This window comes from Marmota monax, unplaced genomic scaffold, assembly GCF_021218885.2.
Source record: "Marmota monax isolate L192 unplaced genomic scaffold, Marmota_monax_Labrador192_F-V1.1 WCK01_AAM20220418_F8-fsc00030, whole genome shotgun sequence".
NCBI classification, from domain to species: Eukaryota; Metazoa; Chordata; class Mammalia; order Rodentia; family Sciuridae; genus Marmota; species Marmota monax.
Genome location: NW_026691988.1, coordinates 10,555,430 through 10,578,123, shown reverse-complemented (window position 1 = coordinate 10,578,123; position 22,694 = coordinate 10,555,430). Strand labels below are relative to the sequence as shown.

Genomic DNA, 22,694 nt, shown 5'->3' with positions numbered 1-22,694 from the left:
GAATCTCTAGGGATATTTAGCCCTTCTGGGGGGACAGGCATTCGGGGAGTACAAACTAAGTCTTTCAGAGTCAGGCCAGGCCTTCTCTGTCACCCTCACTTCCTCAAATTCATTGGCTATGGGTACCAAATGTCAATGTTAAGGTTTCTAAACAACTATTGAAAATATTTTCCATACAGCAATTCCTTGTATATGAAAACACACACCCCTGATTGCACAGTAGTCCCCCATGGGGCATGAAATTCCTGACAAGTGTCCTCAATCTCTACCTTCAGAGTGCATGGCATAAGACTACAGACTCTGGAGTCAGCCTGCCTAGATTTGACTCTCATCTCTGAAATGTATTAGTTTTCAAGTCTTGGGCAAATAATTTAACATCCCTGAGCCTCTATTTTCTTACCTGTAAAATAGTGAAAATAACACCACCTACTTCAAAGGGCTGTTAAGAGGAACAAAGGAGTTATTAAGGTAGTTTGAACATAGCCTGGCACTAAAGCATTCAACTATAAGCAATTATTATCAAAAGCTATCTCACTTTACATCACTAAACGTAATAATCAGGGACTTTGAATGAACTTAGAGCAAAGTTACACAGAGGAGATGACTACCCTCCTTTCTCCACATGTGCAGTTCACCTGGACTCACCAGGAGTTTAGCACTTTTGACAGGGCACATCAACCCCTTCTCAACTCCACACACCACACCACACAGGGGGACACACTCTCCTCTCACCTTGTGCCTCTCCTTAGCCCCCCAACCCCAAATCTCTCCCACATCTCCCATGCCCAGAGAAGTACCTCCCTCTCAGCTGAAAAAGCTAGCTCACTATCTCCGGGTCCTCTGCACTCAATACTCCATACTCTGAGGCCAAAGGCTGCTTGCCTGTTCTTCCAACTTAACTCTTTGTCAATCCTGACTTCTCACATGTGTTGTAAGCTTATAAAGGACAAGCAATGTATTTCTTCCCCACAACAAACAAAGCAGTCTGACATTTATCCAATATTCACTGACTAGTTGTAAAGAGAAGGAAAAGTGACCTTCAAAATGTTTCTTCTAACCCTTTAAAGATGTTTTCCTCAGTCCCAGGCAAATAAGTCCCTTGTTGGATGTCTCTTCCAACCTAAACCATTTTTACCAAGCCTGGGTAGCAGGGAATCATAAAACACAACTGCATGTTATTCATGAGACAATTTAAGACTGATTACCCCAATCTAGGGTAGACGTTGGGGAAAGCATGCTAGGAACACATATATCCTCAGTCACTATGTTGTACTTCTGCTTCTTAATTATGTCAGCTTTATTGCTACTATTTCTGTTTGATCTCATAAATTAACTGTGTGGCTTATCATAGAGTCTTTCATCATATCTAATTGCTATTCCAAAGTTACTGATTTCTGGATGTTTTTCAGCACTTCTTTTTTTTAATTTTTTTTAAGTTGTAGATGGACATAATACCTTTATTTTATTTTATTTTTGTATTTTTATGTGGTGTCCGAGATCGAACCCAGTGCCTCACATATGCTAGGCAAGCACCCTACCACTGAGCCACAACCCTGGCCCTTTCGGCACTCTTAAGTCGTTTGAATAATATTTTGAAAGCTATAACGAGGATTTAAAATTATAACAGTAACTGTCAAAATAACAACACAAATGCCATTAAAGTCCTCAAATATGTTCTGTCAACAAGAGTTCAAACACACCATCAAAGTTAGCTGGTATTTTTGTCTATAAGAAAAGGTGGGCCACTAGGTAACAAAGCATTTTTATAATGCAGCTGACCTGCCAGCTTTGAAAATATGAGATGGCTTAATGCATAATATGGGGGAAGTGTTCACTGAAATTTTGTATACAATATGAAGCTTTTATTAATATTATTTGTCATTGTTTGAAATTCAAATAGTTCAATTTGCATATAATGGGATCATTTTCCTAGAAAATAAATTAGCAAGGCTACCTTTTCTCTTGCTTGGAGATTTAGAGCTTAGGGGAACCAGATCACTGAAAACTGCATAAGCACCCTAGCATCTACACATACTATAGGAACACAAGGAGGTCTGGGTATTCTGGGAGCCAAATCACAATATGGTAAAATGGGAATGGGTCTCCAGATTAAGTACATATACAAATACATGTAACTATGTATATCTGCAAAGAACAGTTCAGATAGTTGTTAAAGTATACCATTTTTAAAGACCCTAGAGAAAGACTTCTTGTCATTCTTTAGTATCATATTCCAATTTTAAGGCATTTTCCTTCTATGGAATATAAATCTTGGTTTCAGTGATCCTTATCAATATTCTCCTTTGTCAGCAAAACTTCTTGATCATATTCTATAAATGTGATCCCCATTGACCATTTAAGTTGTAACACAGCATCTCCAAAATGTTGTACCTGCCTCCTCTCTTGATGAGCCCTAAAGTGGAGGCCAAAGCCAAAGCAGAATTGGCCCACTCACTTTACCACTGGAATCCTACTACTACAGCTAAAAAGACCATGGCTTTTCCTCTTCCCTAGGATATTCCCCAAGTAAAAATATAACTGCGTGATTAACTGCCAAACTGGGTCATCAGCAGACCTGTCAGGGAATACAACCCATAACTCACTGCTTTCATCATCTTCCAAAAGCTCAACTGGGAAATAATTTTTATGAAATGTTTCATAGGTGACATGATGTCTACACTCTCCTCCAGATCAGAACTCCAGTAGAGCAGTTTAGTTTCAGTGTTATTTTAAAGGAGTCCAGGGATTTTGTTAAGGGATGTGAAGACAATGTCTTCTAGGTGCAGCATGCACTCTCCAGGTAGCCAGGCCTCTACCTCAGCCCCTTATACTTATTCACATACTAGGCCCCAGAGTCATTTGGGCGTGGGACTTCTGTGCAAGATAAAATCAATCACTCAATTAAGCCAGATGGCCAAGAGCTGGTTACTTCAACCACACTGTTTCATTCCCTTGACAGACTGCTTTTAATGATGACAGCATGTTTCATACATTTGTTTTATTTATGAATGGACATTGCAAATGGTTAAGCGACTGCTTTTTGTTTTCTAATCTGATGGGTATTATAAAGCACACCGCTGCTGCTGTTTGCTTCATCTGTACTGGAAATCTGAAAACTAAATTTGTGACCTACCTTTTAGAGCAGCTCAGAACATGCATCTTTTTCTCTAACAATATTATCTTTACTATTAATATCTTCACTTATTATTCATCTTACAGTATTATGTGTACTTTTGAAAGCCAGTTTAAATTAATTTTAGAATAAAGATCCAAATAATCAAAAAAATCTATTTGTCAACTCCTAATTTTCAAATATGCATTTGACAAATGTGCATTAAAGCCGGTACTTGATGGGTGCCAAAATTACTGGTGCTTATATTCCAAAGCCAGTCAGAGAAATAGGTGCCCACTTGACCTCAATGCAAATACAGTGAGCATCCTCCTCTTTGCTGTAACACAGGATTTTGAACCTTGTCCTTTTTGTGTCAGACACTGAAACAAAAGAATATGAAACAAAAAATATATACAAACAAGAATTTGGAAATTGAAAATACTGATAATATTCTGTGCACAAATGTGATAACAGCATTTTATTTTCCCTTCTTCTACTCCTGGAAGGAATCAAGGAACATCAATACAATATTTGACACCCCTGAATTTCTTCCATCATCACAACTGACCATAAAAGTGGTAAAAGTTAGTTAGCTGCAAATATTACAGAGTTGATGCTAGATTTTTGTTTTAAATCAGCATGTGCTAACCAATTTACTAGTTATGAAACATTTAAAAAAAACCTCTGATAAATTATAATAAAGAATTCAAGGGATGGGGATATAGTTCGGTGTATACTCAGAATATGTACTGCCCTGGGCTCAATCCCTAGCACCAAAAATCAAAACAAAATAAAATGGTCAAATAGAGGATATTCTGGGTACTTGATTAAAAGTCATCAGAGATGAGGAAATATGCAAAACAGTATATTATGTATATTCCAGGATGTCTTAAAGTTCAAACTGTAAACTTCGTGTAGGAAACATTTCAAAGTATCCTGAAGAAATCAGTTCTCTTAGTGGGTTTTTATGGACAATTGCCTAAGAAAGAGTCTTCAAACTTTCCAGGACACTAATACATTTTATATGGTCAATTTTTTTTAATAGCTATTCTTTAAGAAGGACCCTGTTCTAACAGATAAAAGTAAACTACCAGACTCATCTTAGGGTTAAATATTTGTTTCATAACATAGTTTGGATCTGGAATAAACCCCAAGGCTATATCCTCAACTTGGTGCTATGGGAAGTGGCAGAAACTTTAAGAGGTAGGACCTAGTGGGGGAGATCTTAGGTCACTGGGGGCACAGGTCCTTAGGGAACTGAGACCCTGGGTTCTTCCTCTCTTTTTCACTTTGCAGCCATTAGAGCAGTTTCACTCCACCACATGTTACTGCTAGCAAGTGGCCCCACAGGGCTTTTCACCATTAAGTAAGCTCTAGCCTAGGAATAGGGCTTTTTACCAGTAAGTGAATAAACAGGACTTTTCACCAGTAAGAGAGCTCTGTGAGTCAGGTCAACCAGACTTGCCTTACAAATGAGGCTTTACCAGGGAGCATCAGGACAGGTCAAATAGTGACAATTCTCTGGGGCTAGGGGTTTGGGGAAACTCCCAACCTATTCTTCATCCTCCATAAGTACTTACTAGTCCACTAGTTTTGAAAGCTACCGTGGAGGTAGGAAGAGGGGGTAGAAACAAGTCAAGTTAAAACACAACAGTGCTCACCATTCTTGCTATGATTCAGCCATTTCTTGTGAACAAACACTCTTGGAGTTACTGTAAAACTCTAATTAACTTCCAGAATTTTGAAAAGTGGTTTTTATAATTTTTGCCAGTGTTCTTGTTGCTTTTATGGACAAGTAGATTTCTGGAGGTCCTCACTCTTCCATTCTAGAAGTTTTTCTTCAGTTTACACATACATAAATGACAAAGTTTACAATAAACCAGAAACAGTATCCTTTGCATCTATTTAATAAACTTTTGAAAACAAGATGGTGACTATTTAAAATATACAAGAGTGGAAATAAATTTTAAAAGTTTGATTACCACCAGATCAGTATTCTGAAGACTAGACTATGATCATGTTATATACACATTCAGAAACAGAGTAAAGTCCCACATCCCTAGGTTTTGTACAAGGAGTTCCAAAACTAGGCCCAGGCTGGTGTTTCCACCTGATCACCCACCAGGCCATATGCAAAGTCTCTACTTTAACCTTGACCCCTCTATGTCACAACAATGGAGAAATCAGATGAGAATGGGAAGAACTGGGCATAGAAGCTAACTGTGCCCCACACCACACCTCAAATTCATAGGGTATTTAAGAATCATTTCTTGACTAACTGGTAAGAACATTTTTGGCAAAAACTAAAAAGGACTTTTGTGTTTTTGTGATACTGAGGATTGGACCCAGGGCCTCACACATGCTACACAAATGCTCTACCACTGAGCTACCTCCCCAGCCCCTAAAAAGAATTTACTAGGTTTTCTCAGATATTTTTGAGACATTTTCTTTACTGAAAACAAAAAGCAGGGGCACCATGACATGTACCTATAATCCCAGCTATTAAGGCTAAAGCAGGATATTACAAGTTTGGGGCTGGACTGAACAACTCCATCTCAAAATAAAAATATTTTTAAAGGGCTCAGTGGTAGAGTGCCCCTGGGTTCAATCCCCAGTATCCAAAAGTAAATAAATAAATAAAACTAAGTTCTATACATAAAGAAAAGTTAGTACTTATAAAAATATTTTTCCAGCTTGTTTTAATTAGTATAGGAGCTACAATAAGATCACTTAAGCATATCTGCCTTAGTCTCTGATTCACTTTAACCTCCCTTATATTATTTTAGTGTGAGAAACTACTATAAAGTGGGCAGCAAATTGAACACACTGTGATTATGTCCAGTTAAACATGTTTTTACGCTTAAAGTAGGGTTTAAACACATGGTTTTTACTCGGGCAAACCACTCTATCCAAATAAATATGGAAGCTTCACATTTAAAAAACAAAAGGCCACAAAACCCCAACCAACTCTTCAACTAAATTTAACAACTTGAACTTTTAATGTTCTCTCAATATATTCAGTCTATTCTCCTAGATGCACTCTTTTTTTTTTAACTTTCAATTAAAACCCACAAACCTATCCAGCCACAAATTCAAACTAAATAGAACACTTCTATTTTACCTATTTTTTATTTCTACTCTGGATTCAACACTTTGACAATAAGAAATCCACTTCAATAATGCCCATAAAGCAGAAAATTCATATTTTCTAGTCTAGCAGAAGCTATATCAAGACCCAAAAGGACAGGGACCCAAGCTATGCCTGCTTTAGGCTGAGTGTCAGTATAAAGACAATAGTTTCATAGTTTTTCCTGAATGTTTCTTTAAAATACCAAAGTTCCATAAACAGAATACAGCAACCCCTAAACTCAGATTCTACAAACACTTTCTGAGCACACAATCCTTTAGTGATATGCCCAAGGTCATTCAGCTGTAAGTAGCTTCCATCCACATAGCACATAAATGGGATAAATAGCATTGAATAGAACTAGAGATCTAGCTCAGTGGTAGAGTACTTGCCTGGCAGGCTCAAGACCCTGGGTTCCATTCCCAGTACCACAAAAAAATAAATTAAAAAAAGAATACGAAACAAAGACCAATAACTTGTGTAAACACATCACTGTACAAAGTTCTATAATTGAGAACAGGGCCTTATTCAAAATGTTCAATGCTCATGTTAATACTCAAACTTACTTAAAAACTAGGTATAAGATAAATTAAATTAATTTAATTAAAGAAGTATTTAAGCCTAATTAAAGCATAAAGGTTTCCTGATCCTAAACTTTGCACTACATAAAAACAGACAATGAGGCAAACCTACTCTAAAAAACTGCTAAACTCAAAAAGAGCAGGGGAAAGTTATGAGCAAAGGCTCACTATCATTCAATGAGAAAATAAAGCAACTTTTTGTTAAGAAACACCATTCTCTTGGAATTGAGAATTTGAAATTAGCAGAGACCGAGTATCAGAAGGTGAGCCTGCTTTACCTGCACTGGGTCAATGGATTAGGTTAACACACCAACTCCCGATATGATTTTAAGACTACTATATTTAAATCAACATAGCCTCAGCACATGTAGCTAAATTCATTTCCTATCCCTAAAAGAAACTACATCTTTATACCCACTTGTTTTCCACATGCATATTCTGCCCTGCTGAACTCTCTGAAATGATACACTTTTTGCTCCCTTGCTTTGCCTCGAAAATAATCAATCTAGTAAAAGCTTTTTAGTGATCACCCTAACATCATTTTGCTGGGATCTAGGGAAAAAAAGACAAGCCTTTGCCTGGGGCCACTCTTCACAGACTATTTCTGAAATGCTACATCAGCAACCAACAAGCAAGTTAAAGAATCTGTTGCAACAAGGAAAGACTTGTCAAAGAAGAAGGCATGTCTAAGTCTCATTACATACTTCAATAAAAATGAAAACGACTCAAGATTCAGTCATGATTATATCTTAGCCTAGCAGTTCACCACATATACACTCTCAAAGCAGCTTGCTATAATACAACTTGTTTTTAAGAAAAGAGTTCACAAAATTTTCTAAGGAAACTCCAAATTCTAGACTCCTTTGATATTTTAAGCTAGTGATATTATTATAAGTAGATATTCATTTCTTATCCAATTACCAGCTCATGTGGAACCCAGATGTAATTTTGTACTATGGATGTTTCTGGGTTTTGGATTTTCTTTTTGCTTTCTTTCTTTCTTTCTTTCTTTTGACCCAGCTCCTCACACATGCTAGATGTGTTTGCCAGTGTTCTCGTTGCTTTTATGGAAGTCCTTACTCTTCCATTCTAGAAGTCCTTCTTCAGTTTACACATACATAAATGTGAGGCAACCACCCTGGCACTGAGCTACATTCCCAGCCCACTATGGCCATTGTCAAAGACTCAAAACCATTCATTTCAAACTAGAGGAAAAAATAATCTCCCATTTGCAAAAGAGTTACCAAAAAATCTAGAAATTTCTTTTTGGCATAAGAGAATTTGTCATTATATATTAAAAGTTTATACAATTATATTCTAAATGAATTCTAACTAGTATTTCCAAATTCAAGAGAACATTTCAAATTAATTCTTTTAAAATGTTTCCAAGTCATCTTCAGATCACATCTCATAGAAAATTTTTTGTCAACCCAATCCTAAGAAATAAAGTGATTCCACATATATATATGAATACATATATGTATCAAGTATCTCATGCCCATAGAAACTGATTTGATAAAATCCACAATATAGTTTGGTAAATGCACAATTCTATAACCTAATTTAAAATGCAACATTATTAAATGGGATGTAAGGAAACAAAATGAAAGTCCTGTGACCATTTCAAAATGTTTTATAACAACACTTAAACTTCCATTGCATATGACCCTAGAGGCAGGTAAAAAGCAGAAAGCAAAAAGGCCTGAAGTGAATCAAGATATAAACTATGCAATGCATAACTACAAATCCAGTCACAATGGTAAATCATGCAGTACAACAGGCAATAGTTATAATCAAAGTGAACTATGCTGTTAAAATGAAGCCAAGGAAAGCCTGGGGATGGGATGATTCACAGGTCACAAGGAAACAATCCCCAAATCAGCTATACTCACCTATACCTCTATTCACAAGTGAACGAACTCTCCTTACGGTCCAGTGCCACAGTCCTTCCCTACTGTGGGGTTGGGAAGGTCCCTTGAAGTAATTCTGGAAGGACTCACTTAAGGAACTAGACTTTCACTGAAAATAGTAGTCAAACAAACACTGAAGGGCTGGGGATGTGGCTCAAGCGGTAATGTGCTCGCCTGGCATGCGTGCGACCCGGGTTCGATCCTCAGCACCACATACAAACAAAGATGTTGTATCCGCCGAAAACTAAAAAATAAATATTAAAAAATTAAAAAAAAAAAAAAACAAACACTGAAGATTTTCCAGTAAAAACCACACAGCAAGGGCTCCCAGATCCAGCCTTGCCAAGGAAAAAAAAAAAAAAAAAGGCTTCCCACAAGAAGCACAATATAGATTTTGGAAGATCAACATTTACTGCCAACCAAGGGAGTAAGCCAAGGTCTACCTGGTTCTTCCAATTAAAAAGAATCCCTAATTGGGAAGCAGCACACACTACATCACAAACTGAGATCCCCAAAACCTGTATAAAAAACCCCAAATCACTCCACAAGTATTTGCTTTTTCAAACTGCACTATGATTTGCAGACTTTGTCACAAACAATACCATATTATCCTCACTTTCTCTAGATAAATTTGGACTGGGAAAGGATCAGTGGACTTGCAAGATGGCATAGCCAGTTCTACAGCTCTGGCCTATGCCTTCCAAATCTCACACTCTTTTGAACAAGCAGTAAGCGTGGGAATCTTTTCCAAATACAGATATTTGAGAAGGTACAAGGGCTGCCTGGATCAGCGTGATGCACGGTATGTGAATAAACTCTTACTTCGATTGAGTGCTATGTTCTCATTTTATTAGCATACACACGTAATTTCAGTTCAAGTGCCAAAATGAGAAAAATGAGAACTTTCTTCTGACTTGGCATTTAAGTTTGTTATCACAAGCAAGATAGGGGCAATTTAGCCTTAAGAGATCTCAGTGTGCAGTTTGGTTCTTAAGAACTGGCGATAACAAGTACATAATGGGCCTTTATCTACAAGTTTCAAAGTCCTACTGAGCTGGTATAAAAACTGCAGGGTTTTTAGAAATGTGAAAGAGACAGGTGTTGAACACTGGAGCTCAGCTGTCTACTAGACAGTAGTGGCCAGAGACATAGGAGAGGTCAGGGAGAGCAGCAAGAATAGCAACCAACTGCAAACAGAACCTCCCAAACTGGAAAAAAGAAAAATAGAACCTTACAAATGTAACAACATTACTGTGACAGATATTCAAATGAAATATACGCTAACCCTATGCCATGCTCAAAACATTCTGCCCACAAGTAACTGCACAAATTTTTCCACTCTCCCCTACCTTAACTAAAGTTCTAGTTCTGTGTAGATGTTATATAATAATAAAAACATTTCTAGTCAGCAAGGACCACCTTAAATAAAGCTGAAAGACAATAATCTAGGGAAAACATATGCCAAAGATTATCCTGAATATACAAACACTTCATGCAAATCAAAAAGAAAACAAATATCTTATTAGTAAAATGTACACAGATCACAAATAATAAAATGTACAAATATACAAAAATATACAAATAATCAGTATACACAGAAAAAGATATTTACTCACTGAGAATTCTAAAATTCAAATAAAAATATCAAAGCGAGATCATTTTTTTCTATCTGGCCAAGATAAAAATGGCAATGAAAATTTACATCAGGGAATGTGAATAAATGAGCACTCCATAAGCTCGGAGTGTGGCTCAGTGGTAGGATGCTTAACTAACATGTGCAAGGCCCTGGGTTAAGTCTCCAGTACTAAGGAAGGAAAAGAGCACTCCTTACATTGCCAGTGTTAGTATAAATAGGTACTAACACAATTTAGTGTTAGTGTACAGGCAAACCCTTTCTGAAGATAGGTTTGGCAATACATATCTAACCAGTGATCCCACTTTTAGGAATTTACATTTAAGAAGAGACTCATGTCCTACTGATGATCTCTAGTCCATTAAGAACAGAAGTGCCAGCTCAAACATTCACAATCTCCAAATTGCCAAGACCAGGAATTCCTTCTATAGTACAGAGAAGGAATAAGATAAATGGGTACAATGCATGAGTAAAGTACTTCCTTAGACAAAGTACTTCCTTATAAATTTAATTTCAGTCTAACTATCAGAATAAGCATGAATTCTTTTAAAAAGCAATATAAACACACCTAGTGCTTCCTTAAATGTTTTTATACTGAACTTAAGTCCTCTACCTGAAAAGCCTGCATATAGTTTTGCATTATTTATGCATTATAAAGGTGGTCAAGATGAACCCAATTTTGGCATAAGGATCAGATACGTTTCTCTTCACTCAAACATACCTTTTCTGCAAGAAGGAAAGAAGGCCAACCCCTGATACTTGGCATCCTCAAATGCAGGAGCTGGGCATGGTGGCACACAATTAAAATTATACCTGTAATCCCAGTGACTTGTGAAGCTGAGCCAGGAGGTTCATAAGTTTGAGGCCAGCAATTTAGAGAGGTCCTAAGCAACTTAGCAAGACCTGTCTCCAAAATTTAAAAAGATTGGGGAGCAAGGTGTGCTGCTGGGGATGTATTTCAGTGGTAAAGAGACCTGGGTTCAATCCCCACAAAAACAAACAAGCAAACATAAATTGTAGAGTACTGCACCTGGCTTCTAGTAAGCACTTTAGAAAACAGAGTTGTGGTACCTTCATTGTTCCTGACACTGTGAATGACTGCTTCTCCTTTATGCAGCTTCCCTGAGTTCTACAGTCCTAATATACTTATCATCAAGAATCTTACATAGATTGAGGTTGTGGCTCAGTGGTAGAACACTTGCCTAGCATGTGTGAGGCTCTAGGTTTGATCCTCAGCATTACATAAAAAGATAAATAAATTAAAAAAGGTATTGTGTCCATCTACAATTAAATATATAAAATCTTACCTAATTTGCTCCTGTACTGCAACACACCATCTTTACTCTAAAACTAAGAGCCTAATATAATGGACTCTTATCATTATAGAGCTAAAGTTACTTTAGTATGTAAGCCCTGCAAGATAAGAACAGATAGGAGGAATTGGAAACTGAAAGAAGTCACTAAGTTACCCTGTGTTGGATATTCACATTTCTGCCTCTACCACTGAAGGGCACTTCTATTTCTCAAAGCCAGGCTCTCTCCATGATTTCTGGCATCAATTCTTGGTGCTGTCTATATCTGTTCATTAACACCCATTACCAACTATCCCACACTCAAGCTTCTCTGATTACAGGCCGTATCTGCTACCAATCAAAAATAGCCAGAACTTGATTCTGTACATTCCCTGGGTTCCATTTCTGCCCAGACACTGAGTTGTGTTAGGCATAGCAAGTTGTATTACGATAGAGTTCTATTAAATATCCTATCATCATATTCAGGAGTGCTCATTTAGAAACATAAAACAAAGTTTGTGATTCAATTTCTACATCAGTATAGAAAGACTCTCCTGAAATGTTTCTATAACTTGAAGGGACATGATCTAAAGTATAATCAAACTTATGCTCACCCCTAAGGAAAAATACATCTCCTTAACTTACAAGAGAAATCCGATACACAGCTAACTTTTGCCTAAATGTGTGCTCTTGATCAGTTTTGTTATAGGCACATGCCTCAAAGCATTCTATTTCTAATGAATTTCCAATAAAATGAAATAACAGAATTATAACATACGGGCCACCTTTTACTATCTAACTCTGTAATTGCTCTTTTGGGGGTGTGGCAATATTTATTGAAGGGACTCACAATATGCCATTATGGTACAGAAATTATTTTGCGCTGAAGACATTGAGTTGCTGAAATTTCTTGTCTAAAAGCAGAACCTTCCCAAAGAACTCAATTATCATAAATCCCCTCCCTGAGAGCAACCAGGAAGGACTGATATTCTCATTCTCTCTCTCTCTCTCTCTGTCTTTCTCTCTATACACACACACACACACACAACAGCAGAATGCATTACATTTCTTATTACATATATAGAGCTCAATTTTTCATATCTCTGGTTGTATACATAGTATACCCACATCAATTTGTGTCTTCATACATGTATTTTGGATAATAATGATTATCACATTCAGCCATCATTAATTACTCCGTGCTCCCTCCCCTTCTCCTCCCACCTCTCTGCCCTATCTAGAGTTCTATTCCTCCCATGCTCCCTTCTCCCTATCCCACTATCAATCAGCTTCCTTATATCAAAGAAAACATTCGGCATTTGTTTTTTTGGGATTGGCTAACTACACTTAGCATTATCTTCTCTTACTCCATCCATTTACCTGCAAATGCCATGATTTTATTCTCTTTTATTGATGAGGAATATTCCATTGTATATATATGCCACATTTTATTTATCCATTCTTCTATTGAAGGGCATCTAGGTTGGTTCCACAATTTAGCTATTGTAAATTGTGCCTGTGTCCTTCTAGTATGCTGTTTTTAAGTCCTTTGGGTATAGACCAAGGAGAGCTGGGTCAAATGGTGGTTCCATTCCCAATTTTCCAAGAAATCACCATACTGCTTTCCATATTGGCTGCACCAATTTGCAGTCCCATCAGCAGTGTATGAGTGTACCTTTTTCCCCACATCCTTGCCAACACTTACTGTTGTTTGTATGCATAACAGCTGCCATTCTGAATGAATCAATAAATAGGATGGATTCAAACTAAAAAAGTTTCTTCTCAGAAAAAAAAAATCTGTGAGGTGAACAGAGAGCCTACATACTTGGGAGCAAATCTTTACCCTTCACACATCAGATACAACACTATTCACTAGGGTATATAAAGAACTCAAAAAGCTAGACACACACACACACACAAAAAAACAAATAACCCAATCAATAAATGGGCCAAGGACCTGAAGAGACACTTCTCAGAAGATGATGTACAATCAATCAACAAACATGAAAAAATGTTCACCATCACTAGCAATTAGAGAAATGCAAATCAAAACCACTCTAAGATTTCATCTCACTCCAGAACTGACTCTTATTACCAGAAATGAGTAGTCTCCACATCAAACAGACATTATCACAAAACTATTATATATCCATCTATTCTCCTAAAAGCTCATTCAAAAAACATCATTTGTTTTCCTGTAAGTACTTGTTCCCCCATCTTTTCCCATTAAACTGGAATAGAAGCCCTAAATTCTAAGCACCTTTGAGTCAAGTTTTTTCTCTGATGAAATGTCCTTTCTCTTGCTAATCTATTTTTTATCAATTTGCAAGCCCTCAAATACAGAGCCTAAGAGGGCAGAGCAAAAGTTTTTCCTTTCCAGCAATATAAATCTATGAAATGCACTGTATTATGCCCCTACATCAGAATCATGTTTTCTTATTAAATGCAGCTTAATCAATTATGAGATTAACATTTAACACTTCCTCCTTTAAGTCTTCGTTTTTCTCACTTTTCTTTAAATAATTTATCTTCTTGTTTCTAACTCAGACTATTTTCAAGTATTATCCTAAGTACTTTCCCTTTCTACTCCTGACAGACAACATATAAATTTTAAGTGTTAGAAACACTACTCTTTGCCAGTTTAAAAAGCTCAAGGACAATCAAGCTAAACTATGTTGTCGATTAAATAGAGCAAAATGCTATTTTGCCAACCACAGAAAAATTCAAAACTTTTGAAATAAACAGAACTAAAATACACAGAGTCACTTTGTGCAAAATAATGACACTGCCTGTCACAAGAGTTTGCTTTAAAATTAAAAGATGATAAAAATAAAATAAAAAATTAGTCCAACCAGGTACAGAGAGATACACTTGCTACCAAGATGAAAAAAATAAACCTTAGGGACAATTCCCTCCCTCTAGAGTAAACCCATCTGCTCAGATGGTCCCAACTTCCCCTCCTAGCATTTAGTTTTTTGAAGTTAACCTCAATTAGCTAACCTCCCATGGCTCAGAAAGCACAGTGCTGCTAGTTCCCACAATTAAGACTGGGTGCTATGACACTGTCATCCTCCTGGGCAGAAAAACAGTGTGTGTGCCATGTGTCCACTGCTTCCACTGGAAAAATCACAATCAAGGGCCTATGGCAAGTTCAACTTCCAATTTCTGACTAGCTATATCAAAATATAACCATCCTGTTAAAATGTACAACAGTGTAAACAAGCTTATCAACTTCCTATGAGTATCCCATTTTGCAGATTCAGCTGATCATGTCCCCAACAAAGCTTGGTGGATAGTGTCTGGTTCTTCACTGACTACAAAACAACTTGTTGGAATGTCCAGCCCCACCCCCGTTGGAGTTGCTACCAATGCACCTTAGAACAGTCATATCAAACTCCTGGCAGCAACTAGAGCAAGGAAGGCCCTTTCCCACTCCTGCCTGAAATATTCTTCTTCAGCCTTCAGAATTTACCACCTCTCTTTCTGCAGTACTCAACTCTTTTCCTCTAGAAAATCGTTTTTCTGCTAAGCACCCATAGTACATTTTCATGGCCCCTGGTATTTACAGGCCTCTCTGCTAGCTTCACTATGAGCCTTGAAGGGTGTGGATTCTGATGCCTCCAAGTATAATTCTATATTATATACTTTCAGTCATGGTAGACAATAAGCACATAATAAATGTTCAGTAAATGAATGAGTGCAGAGAAAACAAACCAATGAGCAAAGGAATGAGGAAATAATGAATTCTCCACTTGTTGCCTGGAGAGGGGAAAAAAGGGTTTTTCAGGTAATTCTCAAGCCCTGGCTGATCTGATCCTAAAGGATACCCTGGGCTCTTCGATTCCTTTCAATTATTCATCAACTCCACATACTCAACTTTACTCCTCCATCTTCAAATTCAATCTCTAAATTTAATCCAACATTCTACTTATCTCACATGTTCCTGCTTCTTACTTCACAGCTGCCCATGTGTAGTACATGTAATAACCTACTTGTATTTACTTTGATAGAAGGAAAATATAACTATTTTTGCATATTGTTTTTCACCTTTTTCTTTTTCATTCAACATCTGATTTTTTCCAGCTAAACCATGATCAGAGAGAGATGAAAAGGGGAGAAAAGCAGATTACTTACCTTCAAAGCACTTCCTGAATAAAAATCTGTATGATGCCAGAGTAGTCTTTACATTTATACTAAGGAAACCCTCAACCACCTTCTTAATGCCTCAGTATCTGTTCTTAAGAGCATGACAACTTGGAAGTTTTATACTTGGATAAGGCTGAACAAACCACAAACTTATAAAGCTATTGTTGATAGTGCCACTATGTTCCAGGCCCTTGCCAAGATCTTTCACATAGACTGTTTTCCTTCAAAAACACCCGCAAAGGTTTGCACTTAGAAAATGGAGGTTAAGAAAGGTTTTTGCCCCAAAGTCACTTTTTACTAAAACTGTGGCACTTAGCTTTATACCCAGCTGTTTAAAAATCCATGTTTACTACAACTTTAAAAATCTCTAGGCCTTACTTCAAAAGATTAAAATGATATAAGACAAAATTTCAAAGGCCTATGCCTGTGCTATGGCAAATTCAAGCACAGTAAGTAATACTAATTCTTCACTAACTCTTTTACTAGTTACCAAAATATCATTAATCACTATTAGATAATTTGTTGAATCCCTGTAGACTACCAAATCCCTGAATACCATATAAGTCCCCAGCAGAAATAAAACTATGACAGCATCTGCTGCAGAATCTAGATCCAAACAGGGCCCTCCTGTTGCTGAACTATTTGGGGGTGCCAACAATCCTCCAGCATGCCTTTAAAATAACAAAAACCAGAGCCCAGTGAGGCCATGGGGAAAAGTCACTCTACAGAGTACTTTTAAACCAGTACAACCTTTCTAGTGCAATATGTCAGTATGTATTAAAAGGCATAAAAAATGTGTATCTTTTGCACAAATCCTGATAAGAATTTGCTCTAAGGAAGGCCTATGGTCCAAAAGTTTGTGCCCATCCAAAACTCATGTTGAACTTAATACCCAATGCATATTAAAGGGATGGCCTTCAAGAGGTTATTAGGCCATATGTGCTCTGCCCTCATCGATGGGATTAACGCCCTTATTTTTAAAAAGGACATTAAGGAGGAAGAAAATAAGCCCCTTCTACTTATTCTTCCCTGTGAGGATGCTATGAGAAAATGTCATCCATAAAACAGGCCCTTACCAGGCACTGAATATGAAAAAATTTTAGAAGGCTACAAGAATACATATCAAGGGGCTGGGGATGTGGCTCAAGCGGTAGCGCGCTCGCCTGGCATGTGTTCTGCCCAGGTTCGATCCTCAGCACCACATACAAACAAAGATGTTGTGTCTGCTGAAAACTAAAAAATAAATATTAAAATTCTCTCTTTAAAAGAAAAAAAGAATACATATCAAAATGTTAATAATGGGGATCTCAAAGTGGTGAGATTGTATGTTTAACTAGAAAATTTTTTTTAAAACTTGGCTTTTTTTAAGAGTTTCTGCAAATGCTCATTTTATCCTTGGAAAAATAATTTTAAAAAACACAATATTTTCAATTATATAAGTCTCTTATGAATGCCAAAGATTTGGTGATCAAAATCAGTTAGGACAGATCTTTTTTCCCCTTAAAATGTTCCTTCTGGGCTAGGGATATAGCTCAGGGATACAGCACTTGCCTATTATGTGCAAGGCCCAGAGTTCAATCCTCAGCACTGCCAAAAAAGAAAAAACAAATCTCCTTCTCTTACCTTCAAGTTCCTTAATTATATTTATATTGTCCATAGCTAAAATCTGAAGTAAATTCAGAAGGGTTAAATGGCAAGAGATTTCTCAGTTTTATCTACTGTTTTCAATTTTCTGAAGAATGATATATATTCTCAGACTTACAGGAAAGTTTACATTGAAGGTTTAGTTACTACTAGAACTGAAGCACAGGTCCTATAACAAGTAAAGAAATAAAGAACAGACTGTGCATAAAGCACCACTAGTGAAACACTGAGCAACTCTTCACTATAACATACATAAGTCCACAGGAAGAATCTATGATGGATGAGGCAGTATTTTCTAAGGCCTTACCTTTTTTTTTTTTTTTTTTTTTTTGCCTGCACAGTCCCTTTGCAGCTCCACTGCAAAGGTGAATTTCAAAAGACAATGTCCAAAAGCAGCACATATTTTTAAAGTCCTAGCAACACCAATTTCTAGATGAAGCAAGAAAATGCTTGCAAGATAATAATACTGCCCTACATATTTCTTAGACCCTCAATAGATATTCTTTAATATAAAAATAAACAGTAGGCAAACACTCCTTATTTTCCTTCTAATGGATACTGCTAATTTATACATGTAGTAAGAACTAATGTAAACACCTAAAATGAGACTCTTTATGTATTTTATGTATGGAGTTATAAAAAGTATACTTAGTGGTCTCAATACCCAACAAAATTGAAATCTTCATAGGGAACAGGTGGTATTCCAAAAGAAATCTACTTGCAAACAGAATGTATGGGATTCAGTACACAGTTTCCCAAGGAAACAATGGTATAATGGTGGTTAACTCCCAGTCTGGTCCACAAAGCCTATTCAGATGTTAGTGAGAAATATTTATACCACATCTGCATTTTACATGAGTGGTAACTGGCAGTCTAAGTAAAGAAACCAGTAATACTAGGGGGGTTAAGAGTCCCTTTGCACAAAGGATCTCCAATTGAAAAAAAAATGCCACCCCCAAGGTCATATGCCCCCCTTCTAGAGGGCAGCCCAAGGCCAAATAACCAGTCAATGTCTTGAGGTGATATACTCTGATGGGCTATCCAAGACCAGAGCTTTCCCTCCTCTACCAGTGTATCACAGTTCAACTCTTCCCTTTGCTGAAATCTACTTCTTCCCCTCTCCTACTAGTCAGGAGCACTCTCTGACAAACTTCCTGCACATACATATCGGTCTCAGAAATTATTTCTAGGATCTGAAACAAACAGCTAATACTTTATAAGCTCATATTTTAAGTATTACACTGTCATAGTGTATCTATTACATATAATAGATACAGATAGGTTGCTATGTATGGGTAGGTACTATCTCATTTTACACATGCAGAAAAGTACAGCTCAGAGAAGTTAAATTATTTGACCAAGGTCACTTTTAGGTCTACCAAATACAAGTCCAATCACTAATTCCATTTACTAGAAAGAGTTGTTGAATAACCTGAGGCAGAACCAGCCAAGGATTCCAGGGGCAGTCAGGAATGAGTGCCATGGTGAACCATGCTCAGCCACAAAACAGGAATTCATAAAAATACTTGGGATCCAGGCCCAATGAAAACTAGATACACAATGATCAAGGTTTCATAGTTTTAGGCCTAAAGCAGAAAAGAAAGGCCTAAAGGAACTAGAATTTCAGAATGAAAGTACACCATTATAATCTATTGCATGATTACTAGATCCTAAAAATAATAGTTGGCAAACCTTGTCCACCTACAATAGAAATGCTACAATATGGGCAGACACATGTTTACTATGTAGGAGGAGGTTTCCTTAATTTGTATTCCAGCCCCTGAAAATGTTTCATAAACTAGTATCTCAAACTTATATCCAACAAATTTGTTATTAGAGGTATGATATCTTTACATTTAATATTCTATTACTTGTTCAAATGCATAACAGCAACCAGTTCAACTTGAATTCCAACCATGCCAGAGCCTCTGCAAGCTTTCCCTAGTTAGCAACTTCTTTTGTAAAGAAGGAACAACTAAAGGCTAATGTTACAATGTTCTGATAGCCACACTGTCCCAAAGCTACAAGACATTAAACCATCCTATAAATTCTAATCAACTACAAATAAAAACTATTATCTTTAAGTGAAGCAATTAAATTTGCACGTTTGCAGATGTAAATAAAACTAGTCATCAATGAGAATAAACCATTTAGAAGTTTTAACAATATAAATTTACTACTTCCTTGAAATAACTGATTCCTAATTTTCATAATCACAAAATCTAGTGTTATAGTTACATTAGTTGTTATTTAGAAATACTAAAAATAGCTCAATTCAAGTATTTTTAAATTTCAAAACTAATTGGACCTTGGTTGATTCTGAGAGTTTACAAATCTGATGCCCCCTTCTGTAAAACTTCAACCAACGCCTCCTTTCCATAACCCTACATCATACGCATTTTTAAAAAGCATTTACAATTTCCTTATTCATTGATTTTGTACATAGGAGGCCTCAGCATCCATGTTCGGATAACACTGAATGCAGAAAATATTGACAGGTTCTTCAAACTAAGGTGAATCATTCACTGACATGTCACATATATACCAACCAAGAACTGGGCATCATAAAATTCAGCTTACTGCTACAAGTTTGTACCTTCTATGATCCTGATAATGGCAATATTTGGCCTATTTCTTCTTTTCCCCATTTATTTAATAAAACAAGTTTCTACACAAAATGATAGCTTCACACATATATACAATACTGCTAAATTTGACTTTACCACTTCAAAGAAGAGTAATATCGGGCAAAATAACCAATTTAATGCTATTGAACTAGGAGTAACAACTAGTTAAGAAGAAAACTTCCTCAAACCACTTTAAAGAGAACACATCTTTTGTAGCAAGAAAAGAGGAACAGCCAACCTGAAGATTTCACGGGAATGGGTGGGGGTGGGGGGTAAACCAGAACAGGAATGCAAGCTCCATGAGGACCAAGATACCCAGTGTTGATTGCCACTGTATCCCCTACATTTTTAACACAGTACTCTAACATTGTAAGTCGTTAACATTTTTTGAATGAATAAATAATATTCACAGTATTTGTGAGGGACTTTACTATATTCATTACATATAATAAGCCTTTAAAATAACAAGAACTGAGGACTTGATAGAGGAACACTGAGCCTCACAATAACCCTATGAGGGATCAATTAATTTTTTTTTCAATGTTATAGATGAAGAAATTGAGCCTCAGAAAAACTGATCTTCCCAAAATGACAAAGCTCCAAAAGCCTAGGCCAAGAGTCTGTCTTACTCAGCCAGTCTAAGCACCTTCCTTTCTTCCACATTAATATCAAAATGAAGTTTAGAGTTAGAAAAACAACAGAACATGGAGTATACAGACTGGCCAAAAGTTGTATTATCAAACATTCACAAACGAGCTAAGTTGACTCCAAAAATAAAGAAATAAACCTTCCTATTTCAAAATTACATAGACACAGCGCAGGGGGCCTACAGTTCTCCTCATAACACACTAAACCTCCTGTGTTCTCAGCGCTGTGGGCTTCTTTTAAGTGCCAGGTGCCCTTTTTAAAAAGTGATCTACATAAAGTATGGCTTCTAAAGCTGAAAGCTGTGTGCTCAAAGGTAGATAAAAGGATCCTAACCTGCATTCACTAAAACATACATACCTACATGCTCTTCTCTGAAACACTGCCTGACCAGAGGAATTACAAGAACTGTCCAAATAAGTGTTTGCCCAGAACCCTATAACGAAAGCCATGTGCCTGATGTGACAACAGAAATCCTGTCACATCTTGGCTATTCCCTGCTTGTACTCTCAAACGGGAGCATGCAAGCACACACGTAAGATTATCAGGCTTCTTTCTAAAAATGTGAAGCCGAACTATAGAGGATGATTTTTTTTTTTTCTTAACTCCAGGCTGGGAACGGAAGTCAAGTTCAGATTCTCTTCCTTCCTCAGGCGAGCCAAAGAATTAAAGAGAGCGCACGCACACACACACACACACGCACACACACACCCTAATGTGAAAAAACGTCTCAGGGCCTCTTCACCTGCAGCAGTCGACGCAGCAAGCCTGGGTTTGCTGGCAACTAAGGCTCTCCTGCACTGGGCGGAAAGACGGGGTGCGGGGAGCGCAGGACTGAATGAACTGGTGCCTAACTTTTCAATTCGATCATTCTTCTCAACTTGGGCAGCTCTTTCCTTCCTCTGGCCAGGGACCCACAGGGCTTCGCCAGAGCGGCACTACGGGCAAGATTGGAAGGGAGCGCTGCGACAGCCCGACACCCGGCACCCTCGCAGTCGGGAGCACAGGCTGTCTCTAGCACGACAACGAGCAGGGCCCGCAGGTCGGTCCCCGCCACTAGGCGTGGGGAACGCAAAGGGCAGCCGCCGCGGGGCGGAGGGGCGGGGTGAGCACTTCCTGACTCGCATTGTCCACGCACCGCCCGCGCCACCCAAGGCCCCGCCACCGCGCCGTTCCCGTCGAGGAGGAAGTTGGCGATTGCCCCGTCTTACCGTTCTTGGCGTCTCCCGCGGCCGCAACCCCAGTGGCGGCCGCGGCGTTCGCGGCTCCGGTCCCCGCACCTCCGTTGCCCGCCGCGCCCCCGGTGCCCGCCGCGCCCGCCGCCGCCGCCCCGCAGCCAGCCACCGTCGCCAGGGCCCCCCCGGCCGCCGCGCCCGCCGCTCCCGCCGCAGCCAGGGCCCCGGCTCCATTTTCCTGTTCGTCCCCGCTGCTGTTGGCACGCTTGTTTTTGCGGCCGCCTTTGCTGTTTTTGGGGTTGGGCATCTCGCTCACGAGGGTCCAGGTGTCCGGCGACAGCGAAGGAGGCGCCCCGCAGCGCGGTCGCTGCCGGCCCCGCGCAGAGTCGGCAGAGCGGAGGGCGCGGGCCAGCGGCTCCTCTGGCGCCGTCTAGCCGCGCGGCCCGCGCCGCGCCATCCCGGCCGCCGCGCCCTCTCCGGCTTCCTGGAGCCGGCGCGCGGCCACCCGAGGCTTGCAGCCGCGCGGGCGCCGCGGGCCCGGGGCGCAAGCGAAACGCTCCCGAGCCGGAGGGAAAAGGCGGGTCTCAGGCTTGTTTTGATTTGGCTGCGCTGACACGCTCTGGGCCCGCCCCCTCCCGTGACGACACTGGGGATTCGGCTTAGCCGCGCCCGCCAGGTGACCTCACGGCTGGCCGGCCCGCCCGCGTGACGTCACGTCCCGCGCGGAGCCCACCGCCTCCGAGTGACGTCATCAGGGATCCTGCGTTGTGGACCCGCAGAGCTCTGGGTCTGCGGACCGCCA

General features: G+C 38.8%; 1 protein-coding gene across 2 annotated transcripts in view; it reads right to left on the bottom strand.

Annotated features, from left to right (window-relative positions):
* The window catches only part of Heca (hdc homolog, cell cycle regulator), a 44,752-nt gene extending 22,391 nt beyond the window's left edge, over positions 1-22,361 (bottom strand). The window contains exon 1 of one of the 2 annotated variants that reach the window (XR_006852872.2): positions 21,929-22,361. Coding sequence is in view for 1 of the 2 variants with exons in the window: in XM_046450452.2 (XP_046306408.1) it covers positions 21,929-22,199 (271 nt within the window). In the remaining variant the exon portion in view is untranslated. The remainder of the gene's footprint in view (positions 1-21,928) is intronic. The other variant, XM_046450452.2, reaches the window with a different exon arrangement.
* Between the last annotated feature and the right edge of the window lie 333 nt (positions 22,362-22,694).